This window comes from Cetorhinus maximus, chromosome 6 (genome assembly GCF_964194155.1).
Source record: "Cetorhinus maximus chromosome 6, sCetMax3.hap1.1, whole genome shotgun sequence".
NCBI classification, from domain to species: Eukaryota; Metazoa; Chordata; class Chondrichthyes; order Lamniformes; family Cetorhinidae; genus Cetorhinus; species Cetorhinus maximus.
The window spans coordinates 103,687,472-103,710,781 of record NC_135884.1 but is presented as its reverse complement, the minus strand read 5'-3'; the positions used below and the strand labels follow the sequence as shown (position 1 = coordinate 103,710,781).

General features: G+C 46.4%; 1 protein-coding gene across 6 annotated transcripts in view; it reads right to left on the bottom strand.

Moving 5' to 3' along the window:
- Nucleotides 1-23,310, bottom strand: part of dpep2 (dipeptidase 2) — a 77,381-nt gene that overhangs the window by 38,939 nt on the left and 15,132 nt on the right. For all 6 annotated transcript variants that reach the window (XM_078544237.1, XM_078544233.1, XM_078544232.1 and 3 more), the window contains exons 4-6: nucleotides 20,764-20,893; nucleotides 20,514-20,655; nucleotides 4,994-5,060 (exon numbers count right to left, since the gene is read on the bottom strand). In XM_078544237.1, coding sequence (XP_078400363.1) covers nucleotides 4,994-5,060; nucleotides 20,514-20,655; nucleotides 20,764-20,893 — 339 coding nt within the window. The remainder of the gene's footprint in view (nucleotides 1-4,993; nucleotides 5,061-20,513; nucleotides 20,656-20,763; nucleotides 20,894-23,310) is intronic.

The following is a 23,310-nucleotide window of genomic DNA, read 5'->3' as shown; positions in this document are numbered from 1 at the left end:
TTTGTATCCTCACTGGCTATGGGTGAGGTCCCAGAGGACTGGAGAATGGCCAATGTTGTTCCATTGTTTAAGAAAGGTAGCAGGGATAATCCAGGAAATTACAGGCCGGTGAGCCTTACGTCAGTGGTAGGGAAATTATTGGAGAAGATTCTTCGTGACACGATTTACTACCATTTGGAAGCAAATGGGCGTATTAGTGAGAGGCAGCATGGTTTTGTGAAGGGGAGGTCATGTCTCACTAACTTGATCGAGTTTTTCGAGGAAGTGACAAAGATGATCGACGATGGAAGGGCAGTGGATGTTATATACATGGATTTCAGTAAGGCCTTTGACAAGGTCCCTCGTGGCAGACTGGTACAAAAGGTAAAGTCGCACGGGATCAGAGGTGAGCTGGCAAGATGGATACAGAATTGGCTTGGTCACAGAAGACAGAGGGTAGCAGTGGAAGGATGCTTTTCTGAATGGAGAGCTGTGACTAGTGGAGTTCCTCAGGGATCAGTGCTGGGACCTTTGCTGTTTGTAGTATACATAAATGATTTGGAGGAAAATGTAACTGGGCTAATTAGTAAGTTTGCAGACGACACTAAGGTTGGAGGAGTTGCAGATAGTGAAGAGGATTGTCAAAGGATACAACAGGATATAGATCGGTTGGAGACTTGGGTGGAGAAATGGCAGATGGAGTTTAATCTGGACAAATGCGAGGTAATGCATTTTGGAAGGTCTAATACAGGCAGGAATTATACAGTAAATGGCAGAACCCTTAAGTGCATCGACGGGCAGAGGGATCTGGGTGTACAGGTCCACAGGTCACTAAAAGTGGCAACGCAGGTGGATAAGGTAGTCAGGAAGGCATATGGCATGCTTGCCTTCATTGGCAGGGGTATTGAGTATAAAAGCTGGGAAGTCATGCTGCAGCTGTATAGAAACTTGGTTGGGCCACACTTGGAATATTGCGTGCAATTCAAGTTGCCACATTACCAGAAGGATATGGAGGTGTTGGAGAAGGTGCAGAGGAGGTTTACCAGGATGCTGCCTGGTCTGGAGGTTATTAGCTATGAGGAGAGGTTGGAGAAACTCGGATTGTTCTCACTAGAGCGACGGAGATTGAGGGGCGACTTGATAGAAGTTTACAAAATTATGAGTGGCATGGACAGAGTAGATAGTCAGAAGCTTTTTCCCAGGGTGGAAGAGTCAATTACTAGGGGACATAGATTTAAGGTGAGAGGAGAAAACTATAGAGGAGATGTGCGGGGCAAGTTTTTTACGCAGAGGGTAGTGAGTGTCTGGAATTCGCTGCCAGAGGAGATGGTGGAAGCAGGTACAATAGTGGTGTTTAAGAGGCAGCTTGACAAATACATGAATAGGAATGGGAATAGAGGGATACGGACCCCGGAAGTGCAAAATGTTTCAGTTGACGGGCAATATGATCGGCACAGGCTTGGAGGGCAGAAGGGCCTGTTCCTGTGGTGTACTTTTCTTTGTTCTTTGTTCTTTGACAATTAGTTAAATGTCACTGAAACACATCATTCAGTCACGGGTGGAATATCACCATGACAAAAATTACACCTGGACCTCCTGCCTCCTCCCCCTCCTTTCCAATTCAAGTTTATTTAACCAAATACTTTTCTTGAATGTGGCATTCTTTTAAAAAGTTATTGTGCACTTGAACAAATTCACTCTTCTCCAGCTAGATTGCACCCAGCAGCCCAGTTAAATCAAGGATAGCCAGTTCTGCCTGTCATGATGATTTCTCCAGCACTTCCTGTTTTTATTTTATTTTTATTTTATTTTATTTTTTATATTTCTATATAATAACAGACTGGCTGTAAAAAAACTGTTTCTTTCTCCAAATGAGACAGAATGGCACTTATTGACTAATAGTGAGCGTAATAAATAAGAGGAAACATACTTACTACCTCTTCTGGGACATGGGCCTGAATTTTACCCTCAGGATGCGCCCAAAGATGTAAAACCTGCTCCCGGCCGAGTTTGCGCTGTGAATGCACTCTTAGACTGGGTGGCCAATTAAAGCCCACCCAGCGTGAAACAGGACTGCCGGATGTGTTTTCCGTGTACAGGGGTGGGAACGTGTTGGGCACCGGGTCCAATGGGGACTCAGCGGGGTGTTCAAAAAATGGAAGAGGCTGCTCCCTGAAGGCTGCCCAGAGTTGCCTGGGTGGCTGAGGGAGCTGTCTGGAAGCAATCCAACAAACAGCTGGAGACCAGGACCATGCTGCGTCCAAGGCCGATGACGAGCCTCTGGAGTCGCCCATCAGGTGGCAGATGCTGGATGTCCAGTGGGATGTGCAGGGAGAACCAGCAGAGATCCAAGAGGGTCTGCGTGCCATGGTCTCCATCATGGAGGAGTCCATGTGGAGCATGAGTTCTGCATTGACCCTGAGCACCAAGCGCACAGTCTCCTCCATTGAGAGAATGGCGACTCTCATGGAGAGGCAGCTTCAGGAGCAGACTCAGGGGTTCCTGGGGTTACACTGGACCTGCAAACCCTCACACGGGCAATGACCTCAGGAGGTCACTGACAGTGTGAGAGATGGATGAGGCGCCTAGTCTCCCTACTAGGTCCCTGTCCATTAATGATGAGCAGGGAGGTGCAAACGCACTCACACTGACAGAAGAGCTGCTTGCCGTCTCTATGGGCTTTTCTCAGGGCACTCTGGACGAGGGCACAATTACGAAGTTTGCAGATGGTACAAAAATTGACTGTGTGGTTGATAAGAAAGAAGAAACTTGTAGACTGCAGGAAATTATCAATGGACTAGTCGGGTAGGTCAAATGGTGGCAAATAGAGTTTAATCTGGAGAAGTAATGCATTTGGGGAAGGCTAACAAGGCAAGGGAATACACAATAAAAGGTAGGATACTGACAAATATAGAGGAACGAGGGAATCTTGATACATGTCCACAGATCCCTGAAGGTGGCCAGACAGGTAACAAGGTGGTCAAGAAGACAAAGGAGTACAAGGATATAAGAGCATGGAGCTTATGATGGAACTATATGAAACGCTAGTGAGGCCAGAGATGGAATAGTACAGACAGTTCTAGCCAAAGCACTATAGGAAAGATGTGATTGCACTAGAGAGAGTACAGGGAAGATGTACAAGGAAGTTGCCTTACCAGAGGAGGAGGGGAGACCTAATAGAAGTGTATAAAGTTTTGAGGGGTCTCGATAGAGTGGATAGGAAGGCCCTATTCCTCTTGATTGAGAGGTCTCATCCCTGGAGGTATAGATTTGGGGTAAGAGTTGGAAGGTTTTGAGGGGATTCAAGGGGGAGTTTTTCACCCAGAAGAGGGTGGTGTAAGAAATGCTTGTGAAGGACAGATAAGGTTTTTTTTAGTGTTTTGGTCTGAAGTGAATTAAATCTCCAGCCCTGTAAAAATAAAAAAAAAACAGGCTGCAGATGTCAGTTAGACTAAAACACAGACGGCTGCTGCTGAAGTGCATTGATACATGACACTTAAATACAAGACACTTTCCAGAATAAATATAGAATTCTTATGGAATTGTTAGGCATAACATAAGGCCACCTCGACAGAGAAACTGTTTTCTTTCTCACCAGACGGCCTGTCAATCAATACACTTCAGCAGCAGCTGTTTGTGTTTTAGTCTAACTGACATCTGCAGCCTGTTTTTTTTTTTATTTTTAAAGGGCTGGAGATTTAATTCACTTCAGACCACAACACTAAAAAACCTTATTAGTACTTCATAAGCATCCCTGCCTCCTCCATACATTTGTGACTACCATGCTTTGGGTTAAGGCCCTTGAAACAGTGAAAGTGGCATCTGTTTGAACTTGGCACTAATCCTAAATGGTCCTGCTGAGTTTGGGTTTCCCTCTTGTGTCATTCATGCCCTGCCCCTACCCCATGCTGGCAAAAATGGGATCTGTTGGAAATGGGGGTGGGACTTCTGCATCAGTACTTTAGACTAATGTTGTATCCCTCTGGTGAGCTTTCCTTACTGTTGATGTACATTGCAAGAAATATTATGGTACAAGTACAAAATGAATGTACAGGCAGAGTGTCTCAAAACCAGCAACTTTGTGGCTAAGTCTGTGCTGGTTTTCCGAAAAAAAATTGGAACCCCTTAATTCAGTAATTAGGGGACACACAAGCACCAAGTATGATTGCAAACCACTATAGGTTAACGGCCATGTTTCTGCTGATATTAATTCACTTCCCAAATATTGGATTTAATAACACGTTCGTGTCTCCCCCACTTCCCTACATCAGCTCACCCTGATTAAAATGAGAAAAGATCAATCAAACTGAAATGACGTTAAAAACAGTTGTAACTGAAAACTATGTTTTGTTTTTAATCAGGCAAGATTGCACAGTACTCTTTAATAACTGGGTTTGAACTGGCTTGGGCCAGCTGCAAGAAGATAACCAGTGCCCGTGGAAATTAAAGGCTTTTGGGAATCAAGTGCAATGTTTGAATTTAAGCCTGTGGGCTTCTATTTGGGTGGTCTTAATGGCAACAAAACTCAGTACTGTAGCAAGAATAGGCATAGGTCCTGATCCCAAGTACAATACATAGACAAATATTCTACCTCATTGGATTCTGCAAGGGTATTTGGTTCTTCCTGGGTGAGTTCAACCGTTTCTGCCACATCTTCAACCACTTGGAGCATGGGAAATGACAGGCGCGTGAAGCCGCGCGAATGCAGCAACTCACCGAACTTTTCCGAGCTGGGTCAGGTGGGGACAAGGGTCACAGAGCCACTCAAAACGTCAGGCGGGCAAAGCGGGTAATTACTTGGCACACCACTCCCCGAACAAGTCAGTAAGTTTTTTCACCCATTTAAAATTCTTGCATGGCCCGCTTTGAAAATTGTCTGGTTTTTGGACACTGCTGGTTTTCAGATGGTTTTACACAGGTTAATCAATGGGGATGGGGAAGAGTCAGTGATAGCACCATCATCACTGTCCAGGAAAGGTAAAACATAAAGATACATTTAAAACATGAATCTTACCTGACCAAAATCAGTTAAACTGGTTTTGGGAGACACACTGCCAGCATGTGGTATTGCACTCCTTGCCCTGGAAAAGTAAATACCAATTATTGTATTTTCCAATTTTAACCAGAGTTCAAATCTACAAGATTACCAACATATTGCAAGAAGTTTACACATTTCTAAATGCACTTCAGGTTAGAACAGTAATCTGTCCGATCATCAATTATAATATGCAGGACCCATACAGACATAAGCAACAGATTAGAAGCCATCAGAAAACGATTACGTGGAGAAGCTTTCAATTTTGCTTCAGGTTAATGCCCTGATAGTTCAGTGGATTAGGTGCATTGTGTGGTAAAAACAAAGTCCGTGGGACATTATTTTATTCTCTTTTCTTGTTTCACTATAATTCTCTTCCCCAGAGAGCAGTGGAGGCAGGGTCACTGAACATTTTTAAGGCTGAGTTAGATAGATTCTTGGTTGATAAGGGAGTCAAAGGGTACGGGGAAGTGGAGTTGTGGCCACAGTCAGATCAGACATGATCTTATCAAATAGTAGAGCAGACTCGAGGGTCCAAATGACCTACTCCTGCTCCTAATTCATACGTTTGTGGGTAAATACAGGGTTATAATTAAAGTTCCCTTGAAGAAAAATTTTTTATTACTACTATAAATATAGGCAGATGAAATTCTAATGTAAATGATAAGGAAACATATGTGTTGGAGGTGGTTCAAAGGAGGTTTATTAGATTGATACCTGGAATGAGTGGGTTGTCTTATGAGGAAAGGTTGGACAGACTGGGCTTGTTTCCACTGGCGTTTAGAAGAGTGAGGGGCGGCTGGATTGAAGTATATAAGATCCTGAACGGCCTTGACAAGGTGGACATCGAAAGGATGTTTCTTCTTGTGGGTGAGTCCAGAATTAGGGGGCACTGTTTTAAAATTAGGGGTTGCCCTTTTAAGACAGAGATGAAGAGAATTTTTTTCTCTCAGAGGGTTGTGCGACTTTGGAATTCTCTGTCTCAGAAGGTGGTGGAGGCGGGGTCATTGACTATTTTTAAGACAGAGATAGATAGATTCTTGTTAGGCGAGGGAATCTAAGGTTATCGGGGTTAGCTGGGAATGTGGAAATCGAAACACAAGAAGATCAGCCATGATCTTATTGAATGGTGGAGCAGGCTCGAGGTGCCGAATGGTATAATCCTGTTCCTATTTCTTATGTTCTTATGTATGTGTTCACAGTCCACTCACCCATTCCCCTTGTTCTCAGTTATCCACATTGACTCCTTGTTCTACATGTGTTAAGCTAAAAATTCTTATCCTTGTGTGTAAATCCCTACACGGCCTCATCCCATCCTATCTTTGTATTCTTCTCCAGTGTTACATCTTCCTGCCACCCTCCGTCTCTGTCCTTCATTTTCTCACCATTTACCAGCTGTGCTTTCAATTATCAAAACCCCATGTTCTGGAATTAAACTACATTTTGATCACTCCTTCCAGTATTTTCTTTGGCTTGACATGCTTTTTGACTTGTGATTCTGTGAAGCAGCTTGGGACATTTTTCTACATGAAAAGCATCACATAAATGCAAACCATTAGTAGAGATATGGAACTCTGTGCCTGTTTGCCTGCACCATTGTTTATAAGGTATGGTTACTAATGGCCAACAAACACCAACAGCCTATATATCCTGGTGGGTATCGCTCCCCCTGATATTAGAAGAATGGTAGCCAGCAAGAAAGAGTGACTTCGTCAAACATCAGATGAGAGGCACCCTCTACATGGTCATACACCTACACCCAGCTGCCTAAAGTCAAGGAAGAGCTTCATGAACAGTGTAGTTCCATTACAATCAACCCCGCAACCTGAAGCCCGCATCGCCTCGTGGAAAGACCGGCTCGCCAGTCTCGAACAACCCCCAGCGATGGAAATTCTACCGGATGAAAGCCTTCCCCCAGGAGCTAATTGCAACTGGGCAACCTGGAAGTGTCTTAACAGACTTAGGACTGGTGTAGGTCATTCAAAGGTGTCACTAAGCAAATGGGGATACACAACCTGCCCGACAACTTATGAATGTGGAACTGAGCCACAGACTATGCAACATCTCCTGCAATGCCTATCGCTAGAGGAACCCTGCATTGTTGCAGATCTTGCCGAATTCAACAACAAAACAATTTTTCCAGTTATTTTTGTTTCTGTTTTGGATTTTCAACAACCGCAGTATTTTGCTTTTAGATCTTTGAAGGATGTTGCTACATCTAAAGCTAATTTACTCCCAGTCAGCAGTCATCCTGAAGACATCATAGACAGACAAAGGTCAGAACACTGGATTGTTTTGCAGTTTAACTGTTACACATCATCAGGGATCATGCTTTCAGTCCAGCTTACAGTAAGGATCAGCGCAGAAGCATTTTGTTCTCAATTATTCAAATAGAAATACTAAAATCTGTGTAACAGTTAACTGCAAAACAATCCAGTGTTCTGACCTTTGTCTGTCTATGACGTCTTCAGGATGACTGCTGACTGGGAGTAAATTAGCTTCAGATGTAGCAACATCTTTCAAAGATCTAAAAGCAAAATACTGCGGTTGTTGAAAATCCAAAACAGAAACAAAAATAGCTGGAAAAATTCAGCAGGTCTGACAGCATCAGTTCTGATGAGGAGTCATATGGACTCGAAATGTTAACTGTATTCCTCTCCGCAGATGCTGTCAGACCTGCTGAGTTTTTCCAGCTACTTTTGCTTTCTTTTATTTAATATTCTTTATCTCTTTTCTGTTCTATAAATCTGACCAGTATTTTAATTTCAGCAGGACATTTGGAAAACTCATTCTTTTGGGTTTCTCATCTGGGAAGTTCATTCCATTTCCCATTCCTACTCTCTTCATGGACCTAATAAATATCAGTACCATGGAGTTAATAACCCATGTACACCTTACTCTATAAACAGCAAACACAACAAATAAAACTGCTGTACATTTGAAGCCTGTGGCTGGAAAGTGCTATGAAAGCCATTCCTCCAGTTCTTCAATTTAAAGTGTGGGTGAGGGAGGATTGGCCCCAGTTGTGAGAATGCAGGAAGGGCTCCAAAATCATGTCGAAGAAAATACTTCAACTGATAAAAGAGGTTGTTGGTTCCATGTACCATGTACTTAGTACATTTAACCCAAATTCATTAAGATTGAAATCAGAATTGTACTCACTTGTGTCATATTCACCTCATGGGCTAGTCATATTTTTGGAGAAGTGGTATACCTTTATTTATGCAGCAAAATTTATGGTTTCCTTGTGCAATTTTATGTCAAACATTTTGTTTCTTGTTGACTGCACTGATTTAACTGACATTTTTATCCAATTTCTTACATTTTCCTTTGATCCAATATGCGTATCTATTTATTCAACGATGTGTCTTCTTTATATCACCACTTATTTCTTTTTCAAAGTATTGAATGATAATCAATCCTAATGTCAGTGAAAGGGCTACATGCTGCTAATTTGCACTCTCTGTGACCATTCACTGTGGGTGGAGTCATCCCAGATTTGCACGAAGTGCAGTAGCAGGCAGGTAAAACGACATTTTGCCCGTAGGCCACAATGGCGGGTTTTAACGCCACCACATTATTTATGCATTCCCAGGAAACATGCCATTTCCATGGCAGGCGGACTCTCTTCACCCACTTGCCATCACCTCGCCACTTCATCACACCGGGCGTCATATTTAAAATCCAGCTGCGTGCACACATCTCAGTTCTACCACTCCATGACTACTGCAGGGAAAATGTCCACAAAAGGCAAGATGACTGCAGTCCCCAGGTTTAGCGATGCGGCACTGGAACACCTTTTGGATGCTGTGAAGGCCAGCCACAACATCCTCTACCCCTGCTCTGGCTGCAGGATGGGCAGCGACATTACCAACCAAGCTTGGGAGGCGGTGGCAGCAGTGGTCAGTGCCAATGCCCTGTAAAAGAGGACAGCCACCCAGTACTGTTACAGGATGAATGGTCGCATCCTTTCTGCCAGGGTAACTCACTCTTCTCACATTTCTCAACTCACAAACCCATCACACATCCACAGGGACCTCACAACCACCTCAAGGGACAACACCACTAACTCTCACACACACCCTCACATCTCCATCAGGCTCATATCCTCTCGAGCTCACATCCTCATTCCTGTCCATGGTGCCACTCACTACACAAACATTCCATGCAGTGTCATGTGTCCTGCTCACACTCTCTCCATATGTTTTCATGCAGGAAGAGCTGGCTCACATGAGCTGGGAGAGGTCCCAGACCAGGGGTGGAGTGACCCACATTAGGCCCCTCACTCACTTGGAGGAGTGTGAGGATGTGGGCCCTGCCTGCAGCGATAGCATGATTGGCGGGGAACACCCACCTGAGGATCCTGCACCACACCATCCCTCTCTCAATGCAACTGTGAGTGCTCTCTCTCCTGTTTTTGACTCTGCTGCAATGAACTACTTATTTTTACTTTGGTTCACAGGGAGCTCTGCCAAGGGACCAACACCTTCAGCCAGCCAGTCCCTCAGCTCCATCCACATCTTCATCTGCATCCAAGAGGACTCCTCCAGTGAAGAGGTGGAAATAAGCAGCCAAGAAGACCCGTCACCACAGAGGGAGCAGCCAACCCACAAGTAATTCTGGAGGGAAAGGTGCGTGTGCAGGGCTTTTTGGAGCCTCGTGCAAGCACTCTCCCACGCACGCAGATCCTTCACGTTTCACATTCACCTCAATGTCCTGGCCATTTTCAGTGCTGGGGTTTGCTTTCAGTTGTCCATCTGAGCTGACCTGCATCTCCACCCACCCACTGATCACACTCCCATGCAGCACATGATCTCACCCAGCACAACTCTCGTCTCACTCTCGATTTGGACAGCATGATGCTACTTCAGTTTTACTTTCGCTCCCCAATCCTTTACCCTCCCCCACTCACCCACTTCCTTTACCCCATCACAGTTGACTCCCCCTCCGGCATCACATTCCACCTCCCCTACCACCTCCCCCTACTAGCCGCAACCCTTCTCCTTCAGGGATGTCCAGGTGAACCTGCACGCTCCCTTCCTTCCCGAAAATCCACCAGCCACGCTCGCTGTCCCTTCTATCGCTACCATCGAACCCTCACCCTCCCACCCTACCACCTCACTCTGCCCTCTGTCATTCGCACCCTTCCTCCATACCACACCTGCCCTCAATTCGCTCCCCAGGAGGCAGACACGGACCTATCTGACCCCTCCCGTGCACATTCACCTGCACATCCCCCCCATCTCAATCCTTCTTCCCTTCGTGCCCCTTACCCTTTCACACCCGTTCCCCCCCTCAGAACCTCTTTCCCCCTAGAACCCCTTCCACCCTCCCTCCCAGTCTTCATACCCTGCCCCCCCGCTGCCACCGGATTCACCCCCGCTTGGTCCTCCCCCTTCCTGACTCCTTCCGCCACCCTTACCTCTTCCACCATGCTTAGTCACTCCCCTTCCCAACTTCTTCCTCCGGCCTTACCTCTCCCTCCAGCCTCACTTCTTCCTCCAGCCTTACTCCTACCCCTTCCTGAGCTCTTCCTCCACTCTTACTTCTTCCTCCGCCCTTACTCCCTCCCCTCTCCACACCCCTTCCTCCCCCGGTCACCCTCCCCTCTCCGCACCCCTTCCTCCCTCTGGACAGCCTCCCCTTTCCGCATTCTTTCTCTTACACCTTCTGCCCCCCTTACACCTACCTCCCCAGATGCCATCTTCTCCCCCATTACCCCTTCCTCCTCCATTCTCCCTCCCCCCACAACCTTCCCCTGACATCATCATTCCCCCTTCCCAACCTCACCCCATCCTCACACCTTCGTTCCCCCCCTTCCAAACTCGCCCCATTCTGGCACATCCATTTCATCCCCCCCAAACTTACCCCACCCCGACACCTCTTCCTCTCCCAGCCAATCCCAGCCCTTCCTTTACCACCCCCTCGGCCATCACATGTTGTGAGCATCAAAGGTGACTATCCAACTTCTGCGCGCTGCTTCGCGGCAGAGCCATGTCCATGAGAATCCACCCAGCATGGCATGGACGTTCCTCCAGTGTGCCGTTGATGTCGGGCTCCAGCATCTTCTGCTCCTCGGATGTCCGCGATGTGAGCAAGGCCCTGGTGGTAAGTCCCGACTTCTGCACATCATGGCTGTCAAGATGTGTTCTACACCGTCATGTTTTCCCACCGACGTGGGTGGACGATCCAGCTGTGGAGGGGGGGGAGCTATTTGAGCAGGCAGGCCTAATAATGATATGCTGATGTATTACAATGAGGCTCCCGACATCCGATGGCCATCGACGGGCTAAGCAGACGATCGCGAACTGGTTTCACGCTGTTGTGAAGCCGATCGCACCATATTGTCCAATCACGCCACCAAACATGTCCGATGCTGGCAGGCGTGGAAAATCCCGGCCTGTATATTTTTCATCCATTGAGTTTTCTTATTTGCATTGTAATGATCACCTCAGCCAGGATTTTATATTCGGCGTGCGGAGGTAGGTCTGACACCCCGGAATGTAAAATGACGTGCGATGATGTTGGGCGTGCGTCCTGACTTCATTGAGCAGTCTGATGATGTTTTGTTCGGCGGGCATGCGCCGGAGTTGGCTGTGCACCCGCCGATAATTGAAAGGCCTATTAAGGCCATTAGCAACCCCATTAACTTGAAATTTACACTCCCCCGTCCAACCTAACGGTTGACGGGCAGGCGAAAAGGCCAAGCGGCCTTTACATTTTTTAGGAAACCTCATCCATGAGCGGAATGAGGTTTCCTAAAGCTTTTACAAATTGATTAAAAACTTTTTTTGAAAATTAAAAACATGTCACATCTCATGTGACACAGTCACATGAGGGGACATGTATCATTAAATTTTTAATAATTTCTTCAAAAAGTGCTTCAGTCTCCCTTAGGCATCTCCGTGCCTCAGGGAGATTGAAGCACCCTTCTGCACGCATGCGCGAAAGAGCACTGGACCCGACTCTCCCTCCTGCTCCTGCCCGCACAGGTAGCACCGCTTGCGATCCACGCTGGGCGGGCATGGATCCGACTGGCTGAATGGCCTCCTTTTCTGCTGTAACCATTCTCAGATTCTATGATTTCAATGTAGCAACATCAGCACAGTGGCTGCAAACATATATGGAAATCACTTTTTAAGCACTAACTCAAGTACGAGGGGCTTGTATTATTTTGGAAAGTAACATATCTTTTAGTGCTGCTCATGAGTTCAAGATGCAGAATTTTCAATGCTATTTCACTCAGCTGCACTAGCCCCATAACTAATGAAATGATTTGCTGGGATAAAACATAGACATTTATGTGTAACTGACATTAATCAGCCCAAAGTAACCTTAACATCTAGACTGTGACTTACCACCTAACTGTAAGTCAGAACATAGACACTGGTGTAACATTGTGTCAGCAGAATATATAAAAATATTGATGGGTATGTAGACATCAAGCAATACAAATATTATGTAGAAACAGAAATAAAATACAACCAGGTTTTGCCAGAATGCGACACCTAGGGGCAGAATTTTGCCCTTGTCGGTCCGCATGGCGGGTGGGCCCGGGAATGGTCACGAAGAGCGGGTACTGGCAGGCCTCAGGGGTGCCAGGGGGGTGGGGGAAAATGCTGGCCAGCCTTGGAGGGAACCATTGTCAGTGGGGTGTGGGTGGGGCGGTCAAGTGCTGCCCTGGTGCTGCATCCCGCGCACAGACAATCGAGGTGGGGGTCAGGGTAAGCAAAGGAAGTGGCTACACATTAGGGACACCTGTATAAACTGACCATGCCTCTGCAACTGAGACAGATCAGACACAGCCAAAGTGATTTGTTTGGTGTCAGGCTCCAAGCCTGCCCGCCCATGCAAGCATCGCGGAGACACCAAAGGGCCATCAGGGGCTCCATACCTAATCCTTGTGCCCCCCACCCCCCGTCACAGACTTCGAGTCCACCACCACTTTATTGGACCGCGGAGCAGTTGGACTGCACACATTGTACAATCTCCTCGCCAACACTGGTCATGTAGCAGTCACTGCTGGAGGCGCTCACAGCCCCTTCCAATCTCAGCATCCCGGTTTGGACAGTGACCCCCATGTCACAGGTTGACAGGGCAGCCATGCAGCGCACTCATCTCTGGCCATCCGAGGGGTGATCATCACTCTCCAGGAAGCACTAAGGGGCGGTCACACAGGGCCAGGAAAGGTGCTAAGTACAACCATGATAACCACGTCTCTCTCTCTTTCATGCTGCAGGAGGACCACATCAGGATCATCGATCCTGGTGACCTAGCTGTTTGTCTGATGGCCAACAGAGACTGTAGAAGACGGAGGATAGAGCGACTGAGGCTCCTGGATGTGCAAAGGCAGGAGTAGGAACCTCATGAAGAAGGGGCAGCAGGGGCTCCCGCACACACTAAGATAAAAGCAAAAAACTGCAGATGCTGGAAATCCAAAACAAAAACAAAAATACCTGAAAAAACTCAGCAGGTCTGACAGCATCTGCGGAGAGGAACACAGTTAATGTTTCGAGTCCGTATGACTCTTCAACAGAACTAAGGAAAAATAGAAAAGAGGTGAAATATAAACTGGTTCAAGGTGGGTGGGACAGGTAGAGCTGGCTAGAGGTATATAAACACACCATATGAACACACTCGACCTCTCCCTCCAGCAGCACCGCCGCACCCTATTTCTAAGTTGCCTGTGCCCCCAGTTTCACTTTATTCTTCGTCTCATCTGACCCCCCACCCCACCCCCATTAGGGCTATCTGTACCTTGCTCGTCCTGCTTTCTACCCTTAATGTCACCTATTACTTTTAGCACATTCCTTAGATAATATCACCACCTTCAACACCTCTTTGTCCTTCTGTCTATGACATCTTTTGGTTATCTCCACCTATCATTGGCCCTCTATCCAGCTCTACTTGTCCCATCCCCCCTTAAACCAGCTTATATTTCACCTCTTTTCTATTTTTCCTTAGTTCTGTTGAAGAGTCTTACGGACTCGAAACATTAACTGTGCTCCTCTCCGCAGATGCTGTCAGACCTGCTGAGTTTTTCCAGATATTTTTGTTTTTGCTCCCGTACACACTACCCAGGAGCGACAACGAACCAGGGCTGGTTGGCCCCTAGTGACACCCAGGGTCTATAGACGCCGCCTGCCATTCCTGTAGATGACTGAGAACCAGTGTCACCGATGACTGTGCATGTCTAGGGACTTGGTGGCTCACATCTGCCACTTACTGCAGGACTTGATGCAAGGGGTCATGGAGGGCATCCACTGCCAATGGCTGTGAAAGTGACCACGGTGCTCAATTTCTATGCCAGTGGCTCCTTTCAGGGCTCCACAGGTGACCTCTGTGGGATTTCACAATCCGCCACCCACAAATGCATCCATGAGGTCACAGATGCCATCTTCTCCATGGCACACAACTTTGTGCATTTCACCCAGGACCGGGACAGCCAGGATACAAGGGCCATTGGATTCGCCCTGATCTCGGGATTCCCACAGGTGCAGGGTGTGATTGACTGCACCCATGTGGCTCTCAGGTCTCCATCGCTACACTCAGTGGACTACATCAACCACAAGGGCTTCCACTCACTGAACGTGTAGCTGGTATGCGACCACCAGAAACGTATCCTGCAGGTATGCGCACGGTTTCCAGGGAGTGTGCATGACGCCTACATCCTGAGTCGCTCGCAGATCCCTGCAGTCTTCCAGGGTCCATAGATGCTGCAGGGTTGGCTCCTTGGGGACAAGGGCTACCCACAGAGGCCATGGCTGATGACACCCGTGTGGCGGCCTCAGACTGCAGCAGAGTGAAGGTATAACGAGGCTCATGTTACAACTCGTAACTTGGTGGAGCAGACCATCGGGATGCTGAAGATACGGATCTGATGCCTGGACCGGTCTGGTGGAGTCCTGCAATACAGTCCGCAGAGGGCGTCATGCATCATCATCTTCTACAGCACCCTTTACAACCTGGCACTGCAACGGGGAGAGGAGCTTACTGAGGAGGAGATGCAGGAGCTGGAGGTCTCCTTGGATGAGGAGGATGCCGACGGGGATGAGGGTGAGGGAGTCCTCGGTGGTGACGATGATGGGGATGAGGCTCTCGCACAGGCTAGACAAAGCAGGCGTGCTCGGGAGGCTGCCAGATTTGTAGAGGATGATGATGACATGCACTGAGGTGTCACCGTAGATCCTCACATCGCAGTTTGACTCCAGTCTGGCTTATGGCAGCTCCAATACTATCTATGAGAATGCTCCTGTCATGGAGATGCAGTGGAGGCCTTAACAGTCACTCAATTGCAGGAGGATGATGTCAACATGCAGTGAGGACACTCCATAGATCTTCACATAGCCTCTGAGAATGTCTGACTCCTGTCTGGCTGAGGGCTGCTCGCTTGATCTCCATGATCAGGGCCATCTCAGAGACGCAGCCATGAAACTTCAAATGCACCTGATGCTGTGTCCACCTTCAGCACCTCAGCCCTTCAGGAGCTGGTGCACAGCATCATTGGTCGCAGATGCTGGTGTAATGGGGGCCAGCTCCATCTTAAAAGTCTGAGAGCACATAGTGAGAATGAGAGAACTCTGTGGCGCCTGCCTGCTACATTCTGGCAGCAATGACCAGTACTGCCGAGGTGCAGCCATCAGTAATGTTTCCAGGGAGTGTGAGGCTGGACCATCACTGTGGTCTGAAGGCTGCACAGAGCACAGGGAAGAGGCCCTGGACTGAGACACCTGCCTTTTATCTTGTGCAGAAAGGTTTCACATCTGAGTGACAAGAACACTACTCATCAGAACAAGCCACAGGCAGGGAGACATTCTTAGGAGTTTATTGACAATAGTGAACAGGCTGTGCCCAGGCTGTGCAACTACTTTTACCTAACTTTCCTAACCCTGCCGCTGTGTCTTGGTGCTCCCCGGACATCCACAGCAGAGGTGGAGGCAGCCTGCTGACTGTGACGCCCTGTCTGTGATGACTTTGACAGGCATCCTCTGGAGGACTGAGACTTGGAGGGCCCAGGCCTGCTTTCAATGTCCTGTTGTGTGGCAGAGGCACCCTCCTCGGCCTGTGAAGCTGGAGCTGCGGAGGTCACAAGAAGAGGGGATTCGGATGGGTCGGTCATTCTCAAAGTCACCTGGGTGGATGGCCCCGCAGTGTGCACCTGCTGATCCTCCTACCTGTGGGTGTCCAAGGGCCCCTGGCTGACTCCGTGAGTGGAAGAGGTAGGTGGAGTGAGATCGAGCCGCCCGGCACCCTTCTCGCATACACACCGTTGGAGGCCAACTATGACATCAGCGATAGAGTTCAGCCCGCTCAGCAGTGCTGGAGTCACATCCTGGACCAAGGTCTCCATGGCGGCCGCCATCCTGCCAGCGTTGACCTTGGTGCGTTGCAATGCCGGTGCTATCACCTCAGCCTGAAGACGGACAGACTCCTCCATCATGCCTTGCAATCTGAGGAGTGCAGCAGACATCACTTCCTGATGTTTCCGAGCTTGTCTTTGCAGCTCCAGCAACTGAGACAGGACAGAGTCCAGAGGCTCATCACATGACTCGGACTCAGCAAATGTCTGGCCTCCAGCAGTCGTCCGGGTGCTGGGGACCTGGGAAGTCCCTGCCTCCGCCTGCAGTGGATCAGACAGTGCAACGTGCTCACCATATTGTGATCCCAAGGCTACTTTAAAACTAGGTCCCACCGAGGTGTGTGTCTCTGCGCTGGTGGAGGGTGTGGGTGAGCGCTGTGATGGGACTTCAGGGAGAGTGCCTTCAGATTCCTCTTCAGAGGTTTCTTCAGGGTTTGATTGGAGGCCCTGGATCATGGACTCTGTCGGCTGTTTGGCAGATGTGCCTGCGAAAGCAAGAGGAGATAATTAGTGCCTGGCAGTGGCTTGTGAAACAGGACACATCACTCACAGCATGGTTGTCTGATGGATGTTTCACTGCTGGATCCTCACTTGGTAGAGCAGCGCTGACCTCACTGTCAGCACAGGACCGGTCCCGGTCATCGCTGGCCAGCTGGATGGCTCTGTTTTTGAATTCTGTCAGAACTTTGATCTCTGGCATCCCTCCACCTGTCTGTGACCTTTCCCTCCTGTTGTAAGCCAGTTTGTCCAGCATGGATAGAGATGGGGAGAGTGCATCTGCATGCCTGTCGGGCCATATGATAAGTATGCCTGGGCAGTGTGGGTGGTGAGTGGTCCCATGGATGGGAGGAGGACAATGATTGTGTGTGTGAAAGAGTGAATGGTGATGTCCCTTGCACTGGCAGTGAGTGATGGGTTTGTGAGTGTGTGAGTTGGAAATGATGAAAAGAGTAACTTACCCTGGCGGAACGGAGATCATTCATCCTTTTGTGGCACTGGGTGGCTGTCCGCCTCTGCAGGGCATTTACACTGACCACTGCTGCCACCACCTCCCAAGTTGTGTTGGTGACTTTACTGCCCATCCTGCTGCCAGAGCAGGGGTAGAGCACAAACCGGCGGGCCTCCACGGCATCCAGCAGTTGCTCAAGGGACCCGTCATTGAAAATGGGGGGGCTGAGGTCATTTTTCTTTTGCTCCCACGTCTTACGGGCAGTGGTGGTGAGCTGGTGGCGATGAGCGCTTTGCTGGCCACTGCCTTTTAAAGATGGCGGCTGGCACGATGCAACAGCGGGTTGATCGCGGACGGACAAATGAGAGCTCGCCCGCCATGGAAACGACACGTTTCACAGGAGTGAATAAATAACGAGGCGGGCTCAGGATGATACGGCGTGAAAACCCGCCATTTACGTTGGTGGGTAGGACTCCATTTTACACAAATTCCGCCCTATGTATGCTTGCGCTATCAGTGATGTAATTTCTCCAGTTTAAAAAAACACATTGATATTAACATTTCAATGAACTCATCCCTTCCGGTACTGCACTAGAAATTAAATGAATACTTTTTAGACCAGAAATAAAACAAATTTTTTCTATGGTGACAATTGTCACACAAAAACATGATTTAACAATTGTGACTTTCTTAATTTTATATTTCAGGATATTTTTCTTTTCTGAATTTATACCTTAAATTTCATTCTTTCTTTTTCTCGGTGTAACTGTTGTAAAATTTGAGAACAGAAGTGGACACATCTTTTTACTGAGAATGTTATTGGCTTCTCTTATACCATTGGACAACACAATCATACAGACAAAAGTGGTGTCCTGCGCAACATTCCATTGCCAACTATTAATAACTGAAACAGATAAACATACCACAGCAGCTTGTGGAACTTTACTGAGCACACTTAACTACATAGCACCAGTAACTATAATTCTAGGTAATTAATTGTATGAAGTGCCTTAAAACATTTCTGAGAAATGTGCTACATGAAGGCAAGTTCTTTATATTTTCTATAGTAATGCATGCCAAGTATCCATATCACATTGAGACAGTCACAACTAAGTTGGGCTGGTCATGCAGCCAGAATGCCTGACATGCACTTGCCAAAGCGAATCTTTAATGGAGAGCTGGAGTCTGGGGTATGCTCTCATGGCAGTCAAAGGAAGTGCCACAAGGATACTCTGCAGGCTTTACTTAGGAGTTTTGGTATTGACTTCAAGTCCTGGAGGAAGCTCGCCCTGGTGAGCTGCACCTGGCGCAACCAAATAAAAAAACAGCTGGTGCAGCCTCCTTCGAAAGCAAGCACATATTAGAGGCAGAGAGAAGATGCAAGGAGAGGAAATCCTGAGCCAGCAATTCATTCAAATCTCAGTTGTCTGCAATATGCTGTCCTCTTTGCAATGGTTTCAGATTGGCCTTATCAGTCACCTACGTACCCACCAGAACCCTACTAAACGCGCCAGATGATGAAGGCGGTCATCATCACTTTGAAGGATGAACAATATAGTAATGGGAGATCATCTCCGTTTGTCCCACAAACTGCTAACTTGAAACGACCTATGACATTGTATGTTATTAAACATAACAAAAAATTATTTTATGAACAAATATAAAGGTTCATACACTAGATAATCCTTCATTTGGGTCTTTAAAAAGAATTTGTCTTTAAAATTTAAGTTATCCAGCCTAACTCTGGGTCTGTGAATCCAGGGTCAGGAACCCAATACCCATATAATTTGCAGGTCCCAACCCTGCCCTGTGTGTGCATCACTAATGCAACGTTATTTTTAAATGCAGACCCCTTAATCAGGCCAGAGGCGAGCTTGGCACCCAACTAATGGCGTGAAGCACTGCCAGGAGGTGGGAAATGGCTCTGAAATACAGTTCTCAAAAGCAGATGGCAGCCATGACTGGACTTGCTGTTGAAAGTGTGCCCATGCCTGCCCCTGCTCCAAGACTGTGCCAAATTTGTCATGCAACATAGCCTTGGGTAGCTTTAAACTTCTAATAGATATATTTATCTGTTGGCAATAATATGTTGACATTTTCTGCACTTGAAATAGCAACTTATGTAAAATAACACATTTTCTAGAATGCTAATTGATGTAAGTTAGCGTAAACCCAAGAATGAAGATCAGGGAGGACATATTGCAATGGTCTTTAAGATGATCTTAAAAAGTGGGAACATTGCCAGGAAGCTAGTGAAGATCTGAAGGGCTAATCAGGCTGTGACTGAACTCAGCAACTGTAATATAAGGCCTCCTGCAGCCTTTGTATCATTATGTGCATCACCTGTAATAAAATCTATTGGGATTGGTCAGGAAGGAATGAACCAGCGAATGTCTTTCATTTATTCTGTTTAGCTGAAACAGGCGCAATGTACGTACATGTTCTTTCTGTCTGCAAAGAACTGGGCCCTGTGTACTAACATATGTAGCTTCCAGAATGTGAAAACTCATTGTACATGTATACAGTACATTCCCCAGGGCAATGTCTTGACCAATCAGAGTCAAGATGCCTGGTTTAAATTTCAAACAATGCTTGACAGTTAACTGTCAATCACCTTCAACTGGTGCATTCACCATGATGATGCTTCTACCAGTCAGAGTCCACTTGCCAACCAATCAGCACTCTCTTCTTATACAAATATGTTGTTTTCCCTGACATTGGTATTTTCTTGCAAATTGTCCTCATGAGTGCAAGACAAAAAGCTTCAAGGAAAAATCTCTCTTTTCAGCAATACTCAAGTTCTGTACTGCCAAAGGGCTATTTGAATAAAAATATCTCCTCTCTGAGAACTGTAAGAATCCTGTGAAAAATAATCTGAACCTCGTTCCCAGTACAAGCCCAAAGCATAAATCTGCCCGTGATTTGGGAAAATTTGCCTTCAAAGTTAGAAAAATGGAAATAAATTCAGTCCAGGTGATTTTATGAGTTTGAAGTTAAGATATGTTGTTACCTCTGTAGAAGGAACATAATCTGAATCTCTCTTACATCCCACATGATCAGGGAGTGCTCAATGCTGACAGTGGGTTCCAAGATTGCAAACCTCCAAATCATACCGATGAAACTCTCCAATCTGAGCACAAAAGAATCATCCCTCTTTCTCAGCACAAAGGATATTTATCAAAGTTTATTACCATGGTGTGTGACAATTGTGCGTCAAAGACATAGAGCGTACTCCAAGTTCATAAAACATCCTTAAGGCTGCCAAACTGCTATCGATTGAGTGTCCTCCTTCAATACTGATTAGACAAGATATTTTTTCAGTATTTTCAATGCCTAGATTTAAAGAAATCAACAAATTGACATTAATATTCCTTATCGTATATATAAATTCAGAAATGTTCAATTCTCAGATGAGCTTATTGAGATATTCACAACTGGTACCTTTTGAAGATGTAACCAATTTAAATTCTGGATACTTCATACACATCCGTTTGATAACATCGATTTGTTCCAGGGTCAGGCGAACAGCATCTTTGTATTGGGCTGAGCACAGTACATATGCAGACCACAACTGTAATGAATAATAAAACTAGGTTGTATTTATTGCATGCATTGTGCCTTTTAAAAATAATAAGCCTCAGTGAAAGGTAAGAAGGAACATTGCCCTAGAGCGATGCATGTGCAGAGCAGACACACTGAAAAAGTTGCTGTATTAAATATTGGAAAAACCAAAGCCATTGTCTTTGGTCACCTCTACAAACTCCGTTCCACAGAATCATAGAAATTAATGGCATGGAAGGCCATTTAACCCATCATATTTATGCCAACCAAAAAAGAGCTATAAGACCAAATCCTACTTTCCCGCTCTTGGTCTGTAGCCCTCTAACTACAGCATTTCAAGCGCATAGCTAAGTGTAGGTTGAGTACCCTTTATCCGTAAATCCAAAAGCACATTCAAAAATTGCACTTTTTTGTACCTCATTGACCTTTAGCACGGAAAGTCTGTGACCCAAGCCAACATGATCTGAACCGACACAGCCCAAGCCAACACTGACTGCACACCCAACCTTTAGTGCGGGAAGTCTCATACCCAAATCAACATGACCCGAGCCAACACAAACCTCGCTGACAGCACCCAACCTTTAGTGCGGGAAGCCTGTGACCCGAGCCGACACGACCCAAGTTGACACGAGCCTCGCTGACCGCAGCCAGTCTTTAGTGTGGGAAGTCTGTGACCCGAGCCAACATGATCCGAGCCAACACAAACCTCACTGACTGCACCTGACCTTTAGTGCAGGAAGTCTGTGACCCAAGCTGACACCAACCTCACTGACTGTACCCAACCTTTAGTGTGGGAAGTCTCTGATGTGAGTCGACATAAACTTCACCAACCCCACCCAATCTTTAACACGGGAAGTCTCTGACCTGAGCTGACACAAACCTTGCTAACCACTCCCAACCTTTGGCATGGATGTCTAGTTGTTCGTCTGTACCTTGTGAACCCTCTCCTACAAGCAGAATCGCAGATGGTGCCATGGCTGGGAGTTTATTACAGGTTTCCTGTATTTATTACGCAATGGTACATCTTACTTTTCCAGCCATCGATTTCCTTTTCTGTTATTTATTTTGGATAAATATCTCAATGGATCGCTGATGATAAACGTAGCTGAGATGATCAAATATTCCATGTCGAACAATAGATGCTTGTGTTGTCAGACAGAAGAGGAATGTCGAGATTAAATTGTGGAGATGTGAGTCAGATAAACATCTAGGTGCTTTGCTTGATTATTTTTGGGAATTGGGAAAATTAAACATTGAACTTTCCCTCAGAAGATTAAATAAATGGTGAGACTTTACACATCTGGGTAGCTTGATGGACTGAACTGCCATTTCTCATTCCATGTTTTCTTATTTAAAAATTATAACTTTTTTTTTCCTTGCCTCTCCTGCCATTTTCTCCCTTTATTAACCACCCAGCACCCCTTGTCCTGAAGGTGTTGATTCTTTGTTGTAGTGTAGTTCCACAGACTCTGGCCTACCCCGTCTGTTTTACCCAAGTACCCATTCTTCTTGCATGAGTCCAGATAATTGCAGGTGGCAGACTGGGTTTCTAGGGTAAGCACTGCAGCCGAGCCCAATCCTTTTCTGTTCCAATAACTACACGAATGGATTTCAGCACAGGTTCAACGTAGCAAGCAGGAGTCAGGACCCTGGTTAATTTTCTCCTGTCAAACCCAGAGATGCTGAGGCAGATTGGAGCACTCCTACTGCCGTAGCTAATTCAGCTCAAACCTGGGACTTCCTGATCTGTATGGCGTAGCCTACTAATTGAATAAACTTACTGAGCAATGGCTGACATTATGGAAAAAATGGGATTACATAGAAGCAAAGGTTCAGTCAGTTATTTTTCAAGAATTAGCAAAAATGAAGAACAGCTTTCAAATGAAACATCTTGATTATTTACCTTATTTTTATATTTCTGTTACTGCATATTATTGCCTGAGAAAAGCCAGACTGGTGAATTCCAATATACTTTTAGTGAAGGATCGCTAATCATTATTATTAATAGTTTAAGAAAATGAGAGGTGATCTCAATGAAGCTTATGAAATTCTTAAGAGGCTTGACAGAGTAAGTGCTGGGAGAATGTTCCCTTAGATGGGGATTCTAGGCTTAGGGGTCACAATCTCAGAACGAGGGGCGAGCCATTTCGGAATAAGATGGGAAGCATTTTCTTCATTCAAAGAGTTGCGAACCTTTGGAATTCTGCATCCCAGAGAGCTGTGGACTCAGTCTTTGAGTATGTTCAAAACAGAGATCAATAGATTTTTTGATTCTAAGGATATTAAGGGGTATGAGGATAGTGCAGGAATGTGGAGCTGAGGTAGAAGATCAGTCATGATCTTATTAAATGGGGAACAGGATCAAAGGGCTGAATGGCCTATTACTTCTACTCTTTATCCTCCTAATGAGGGTTGATAGGAAGGACA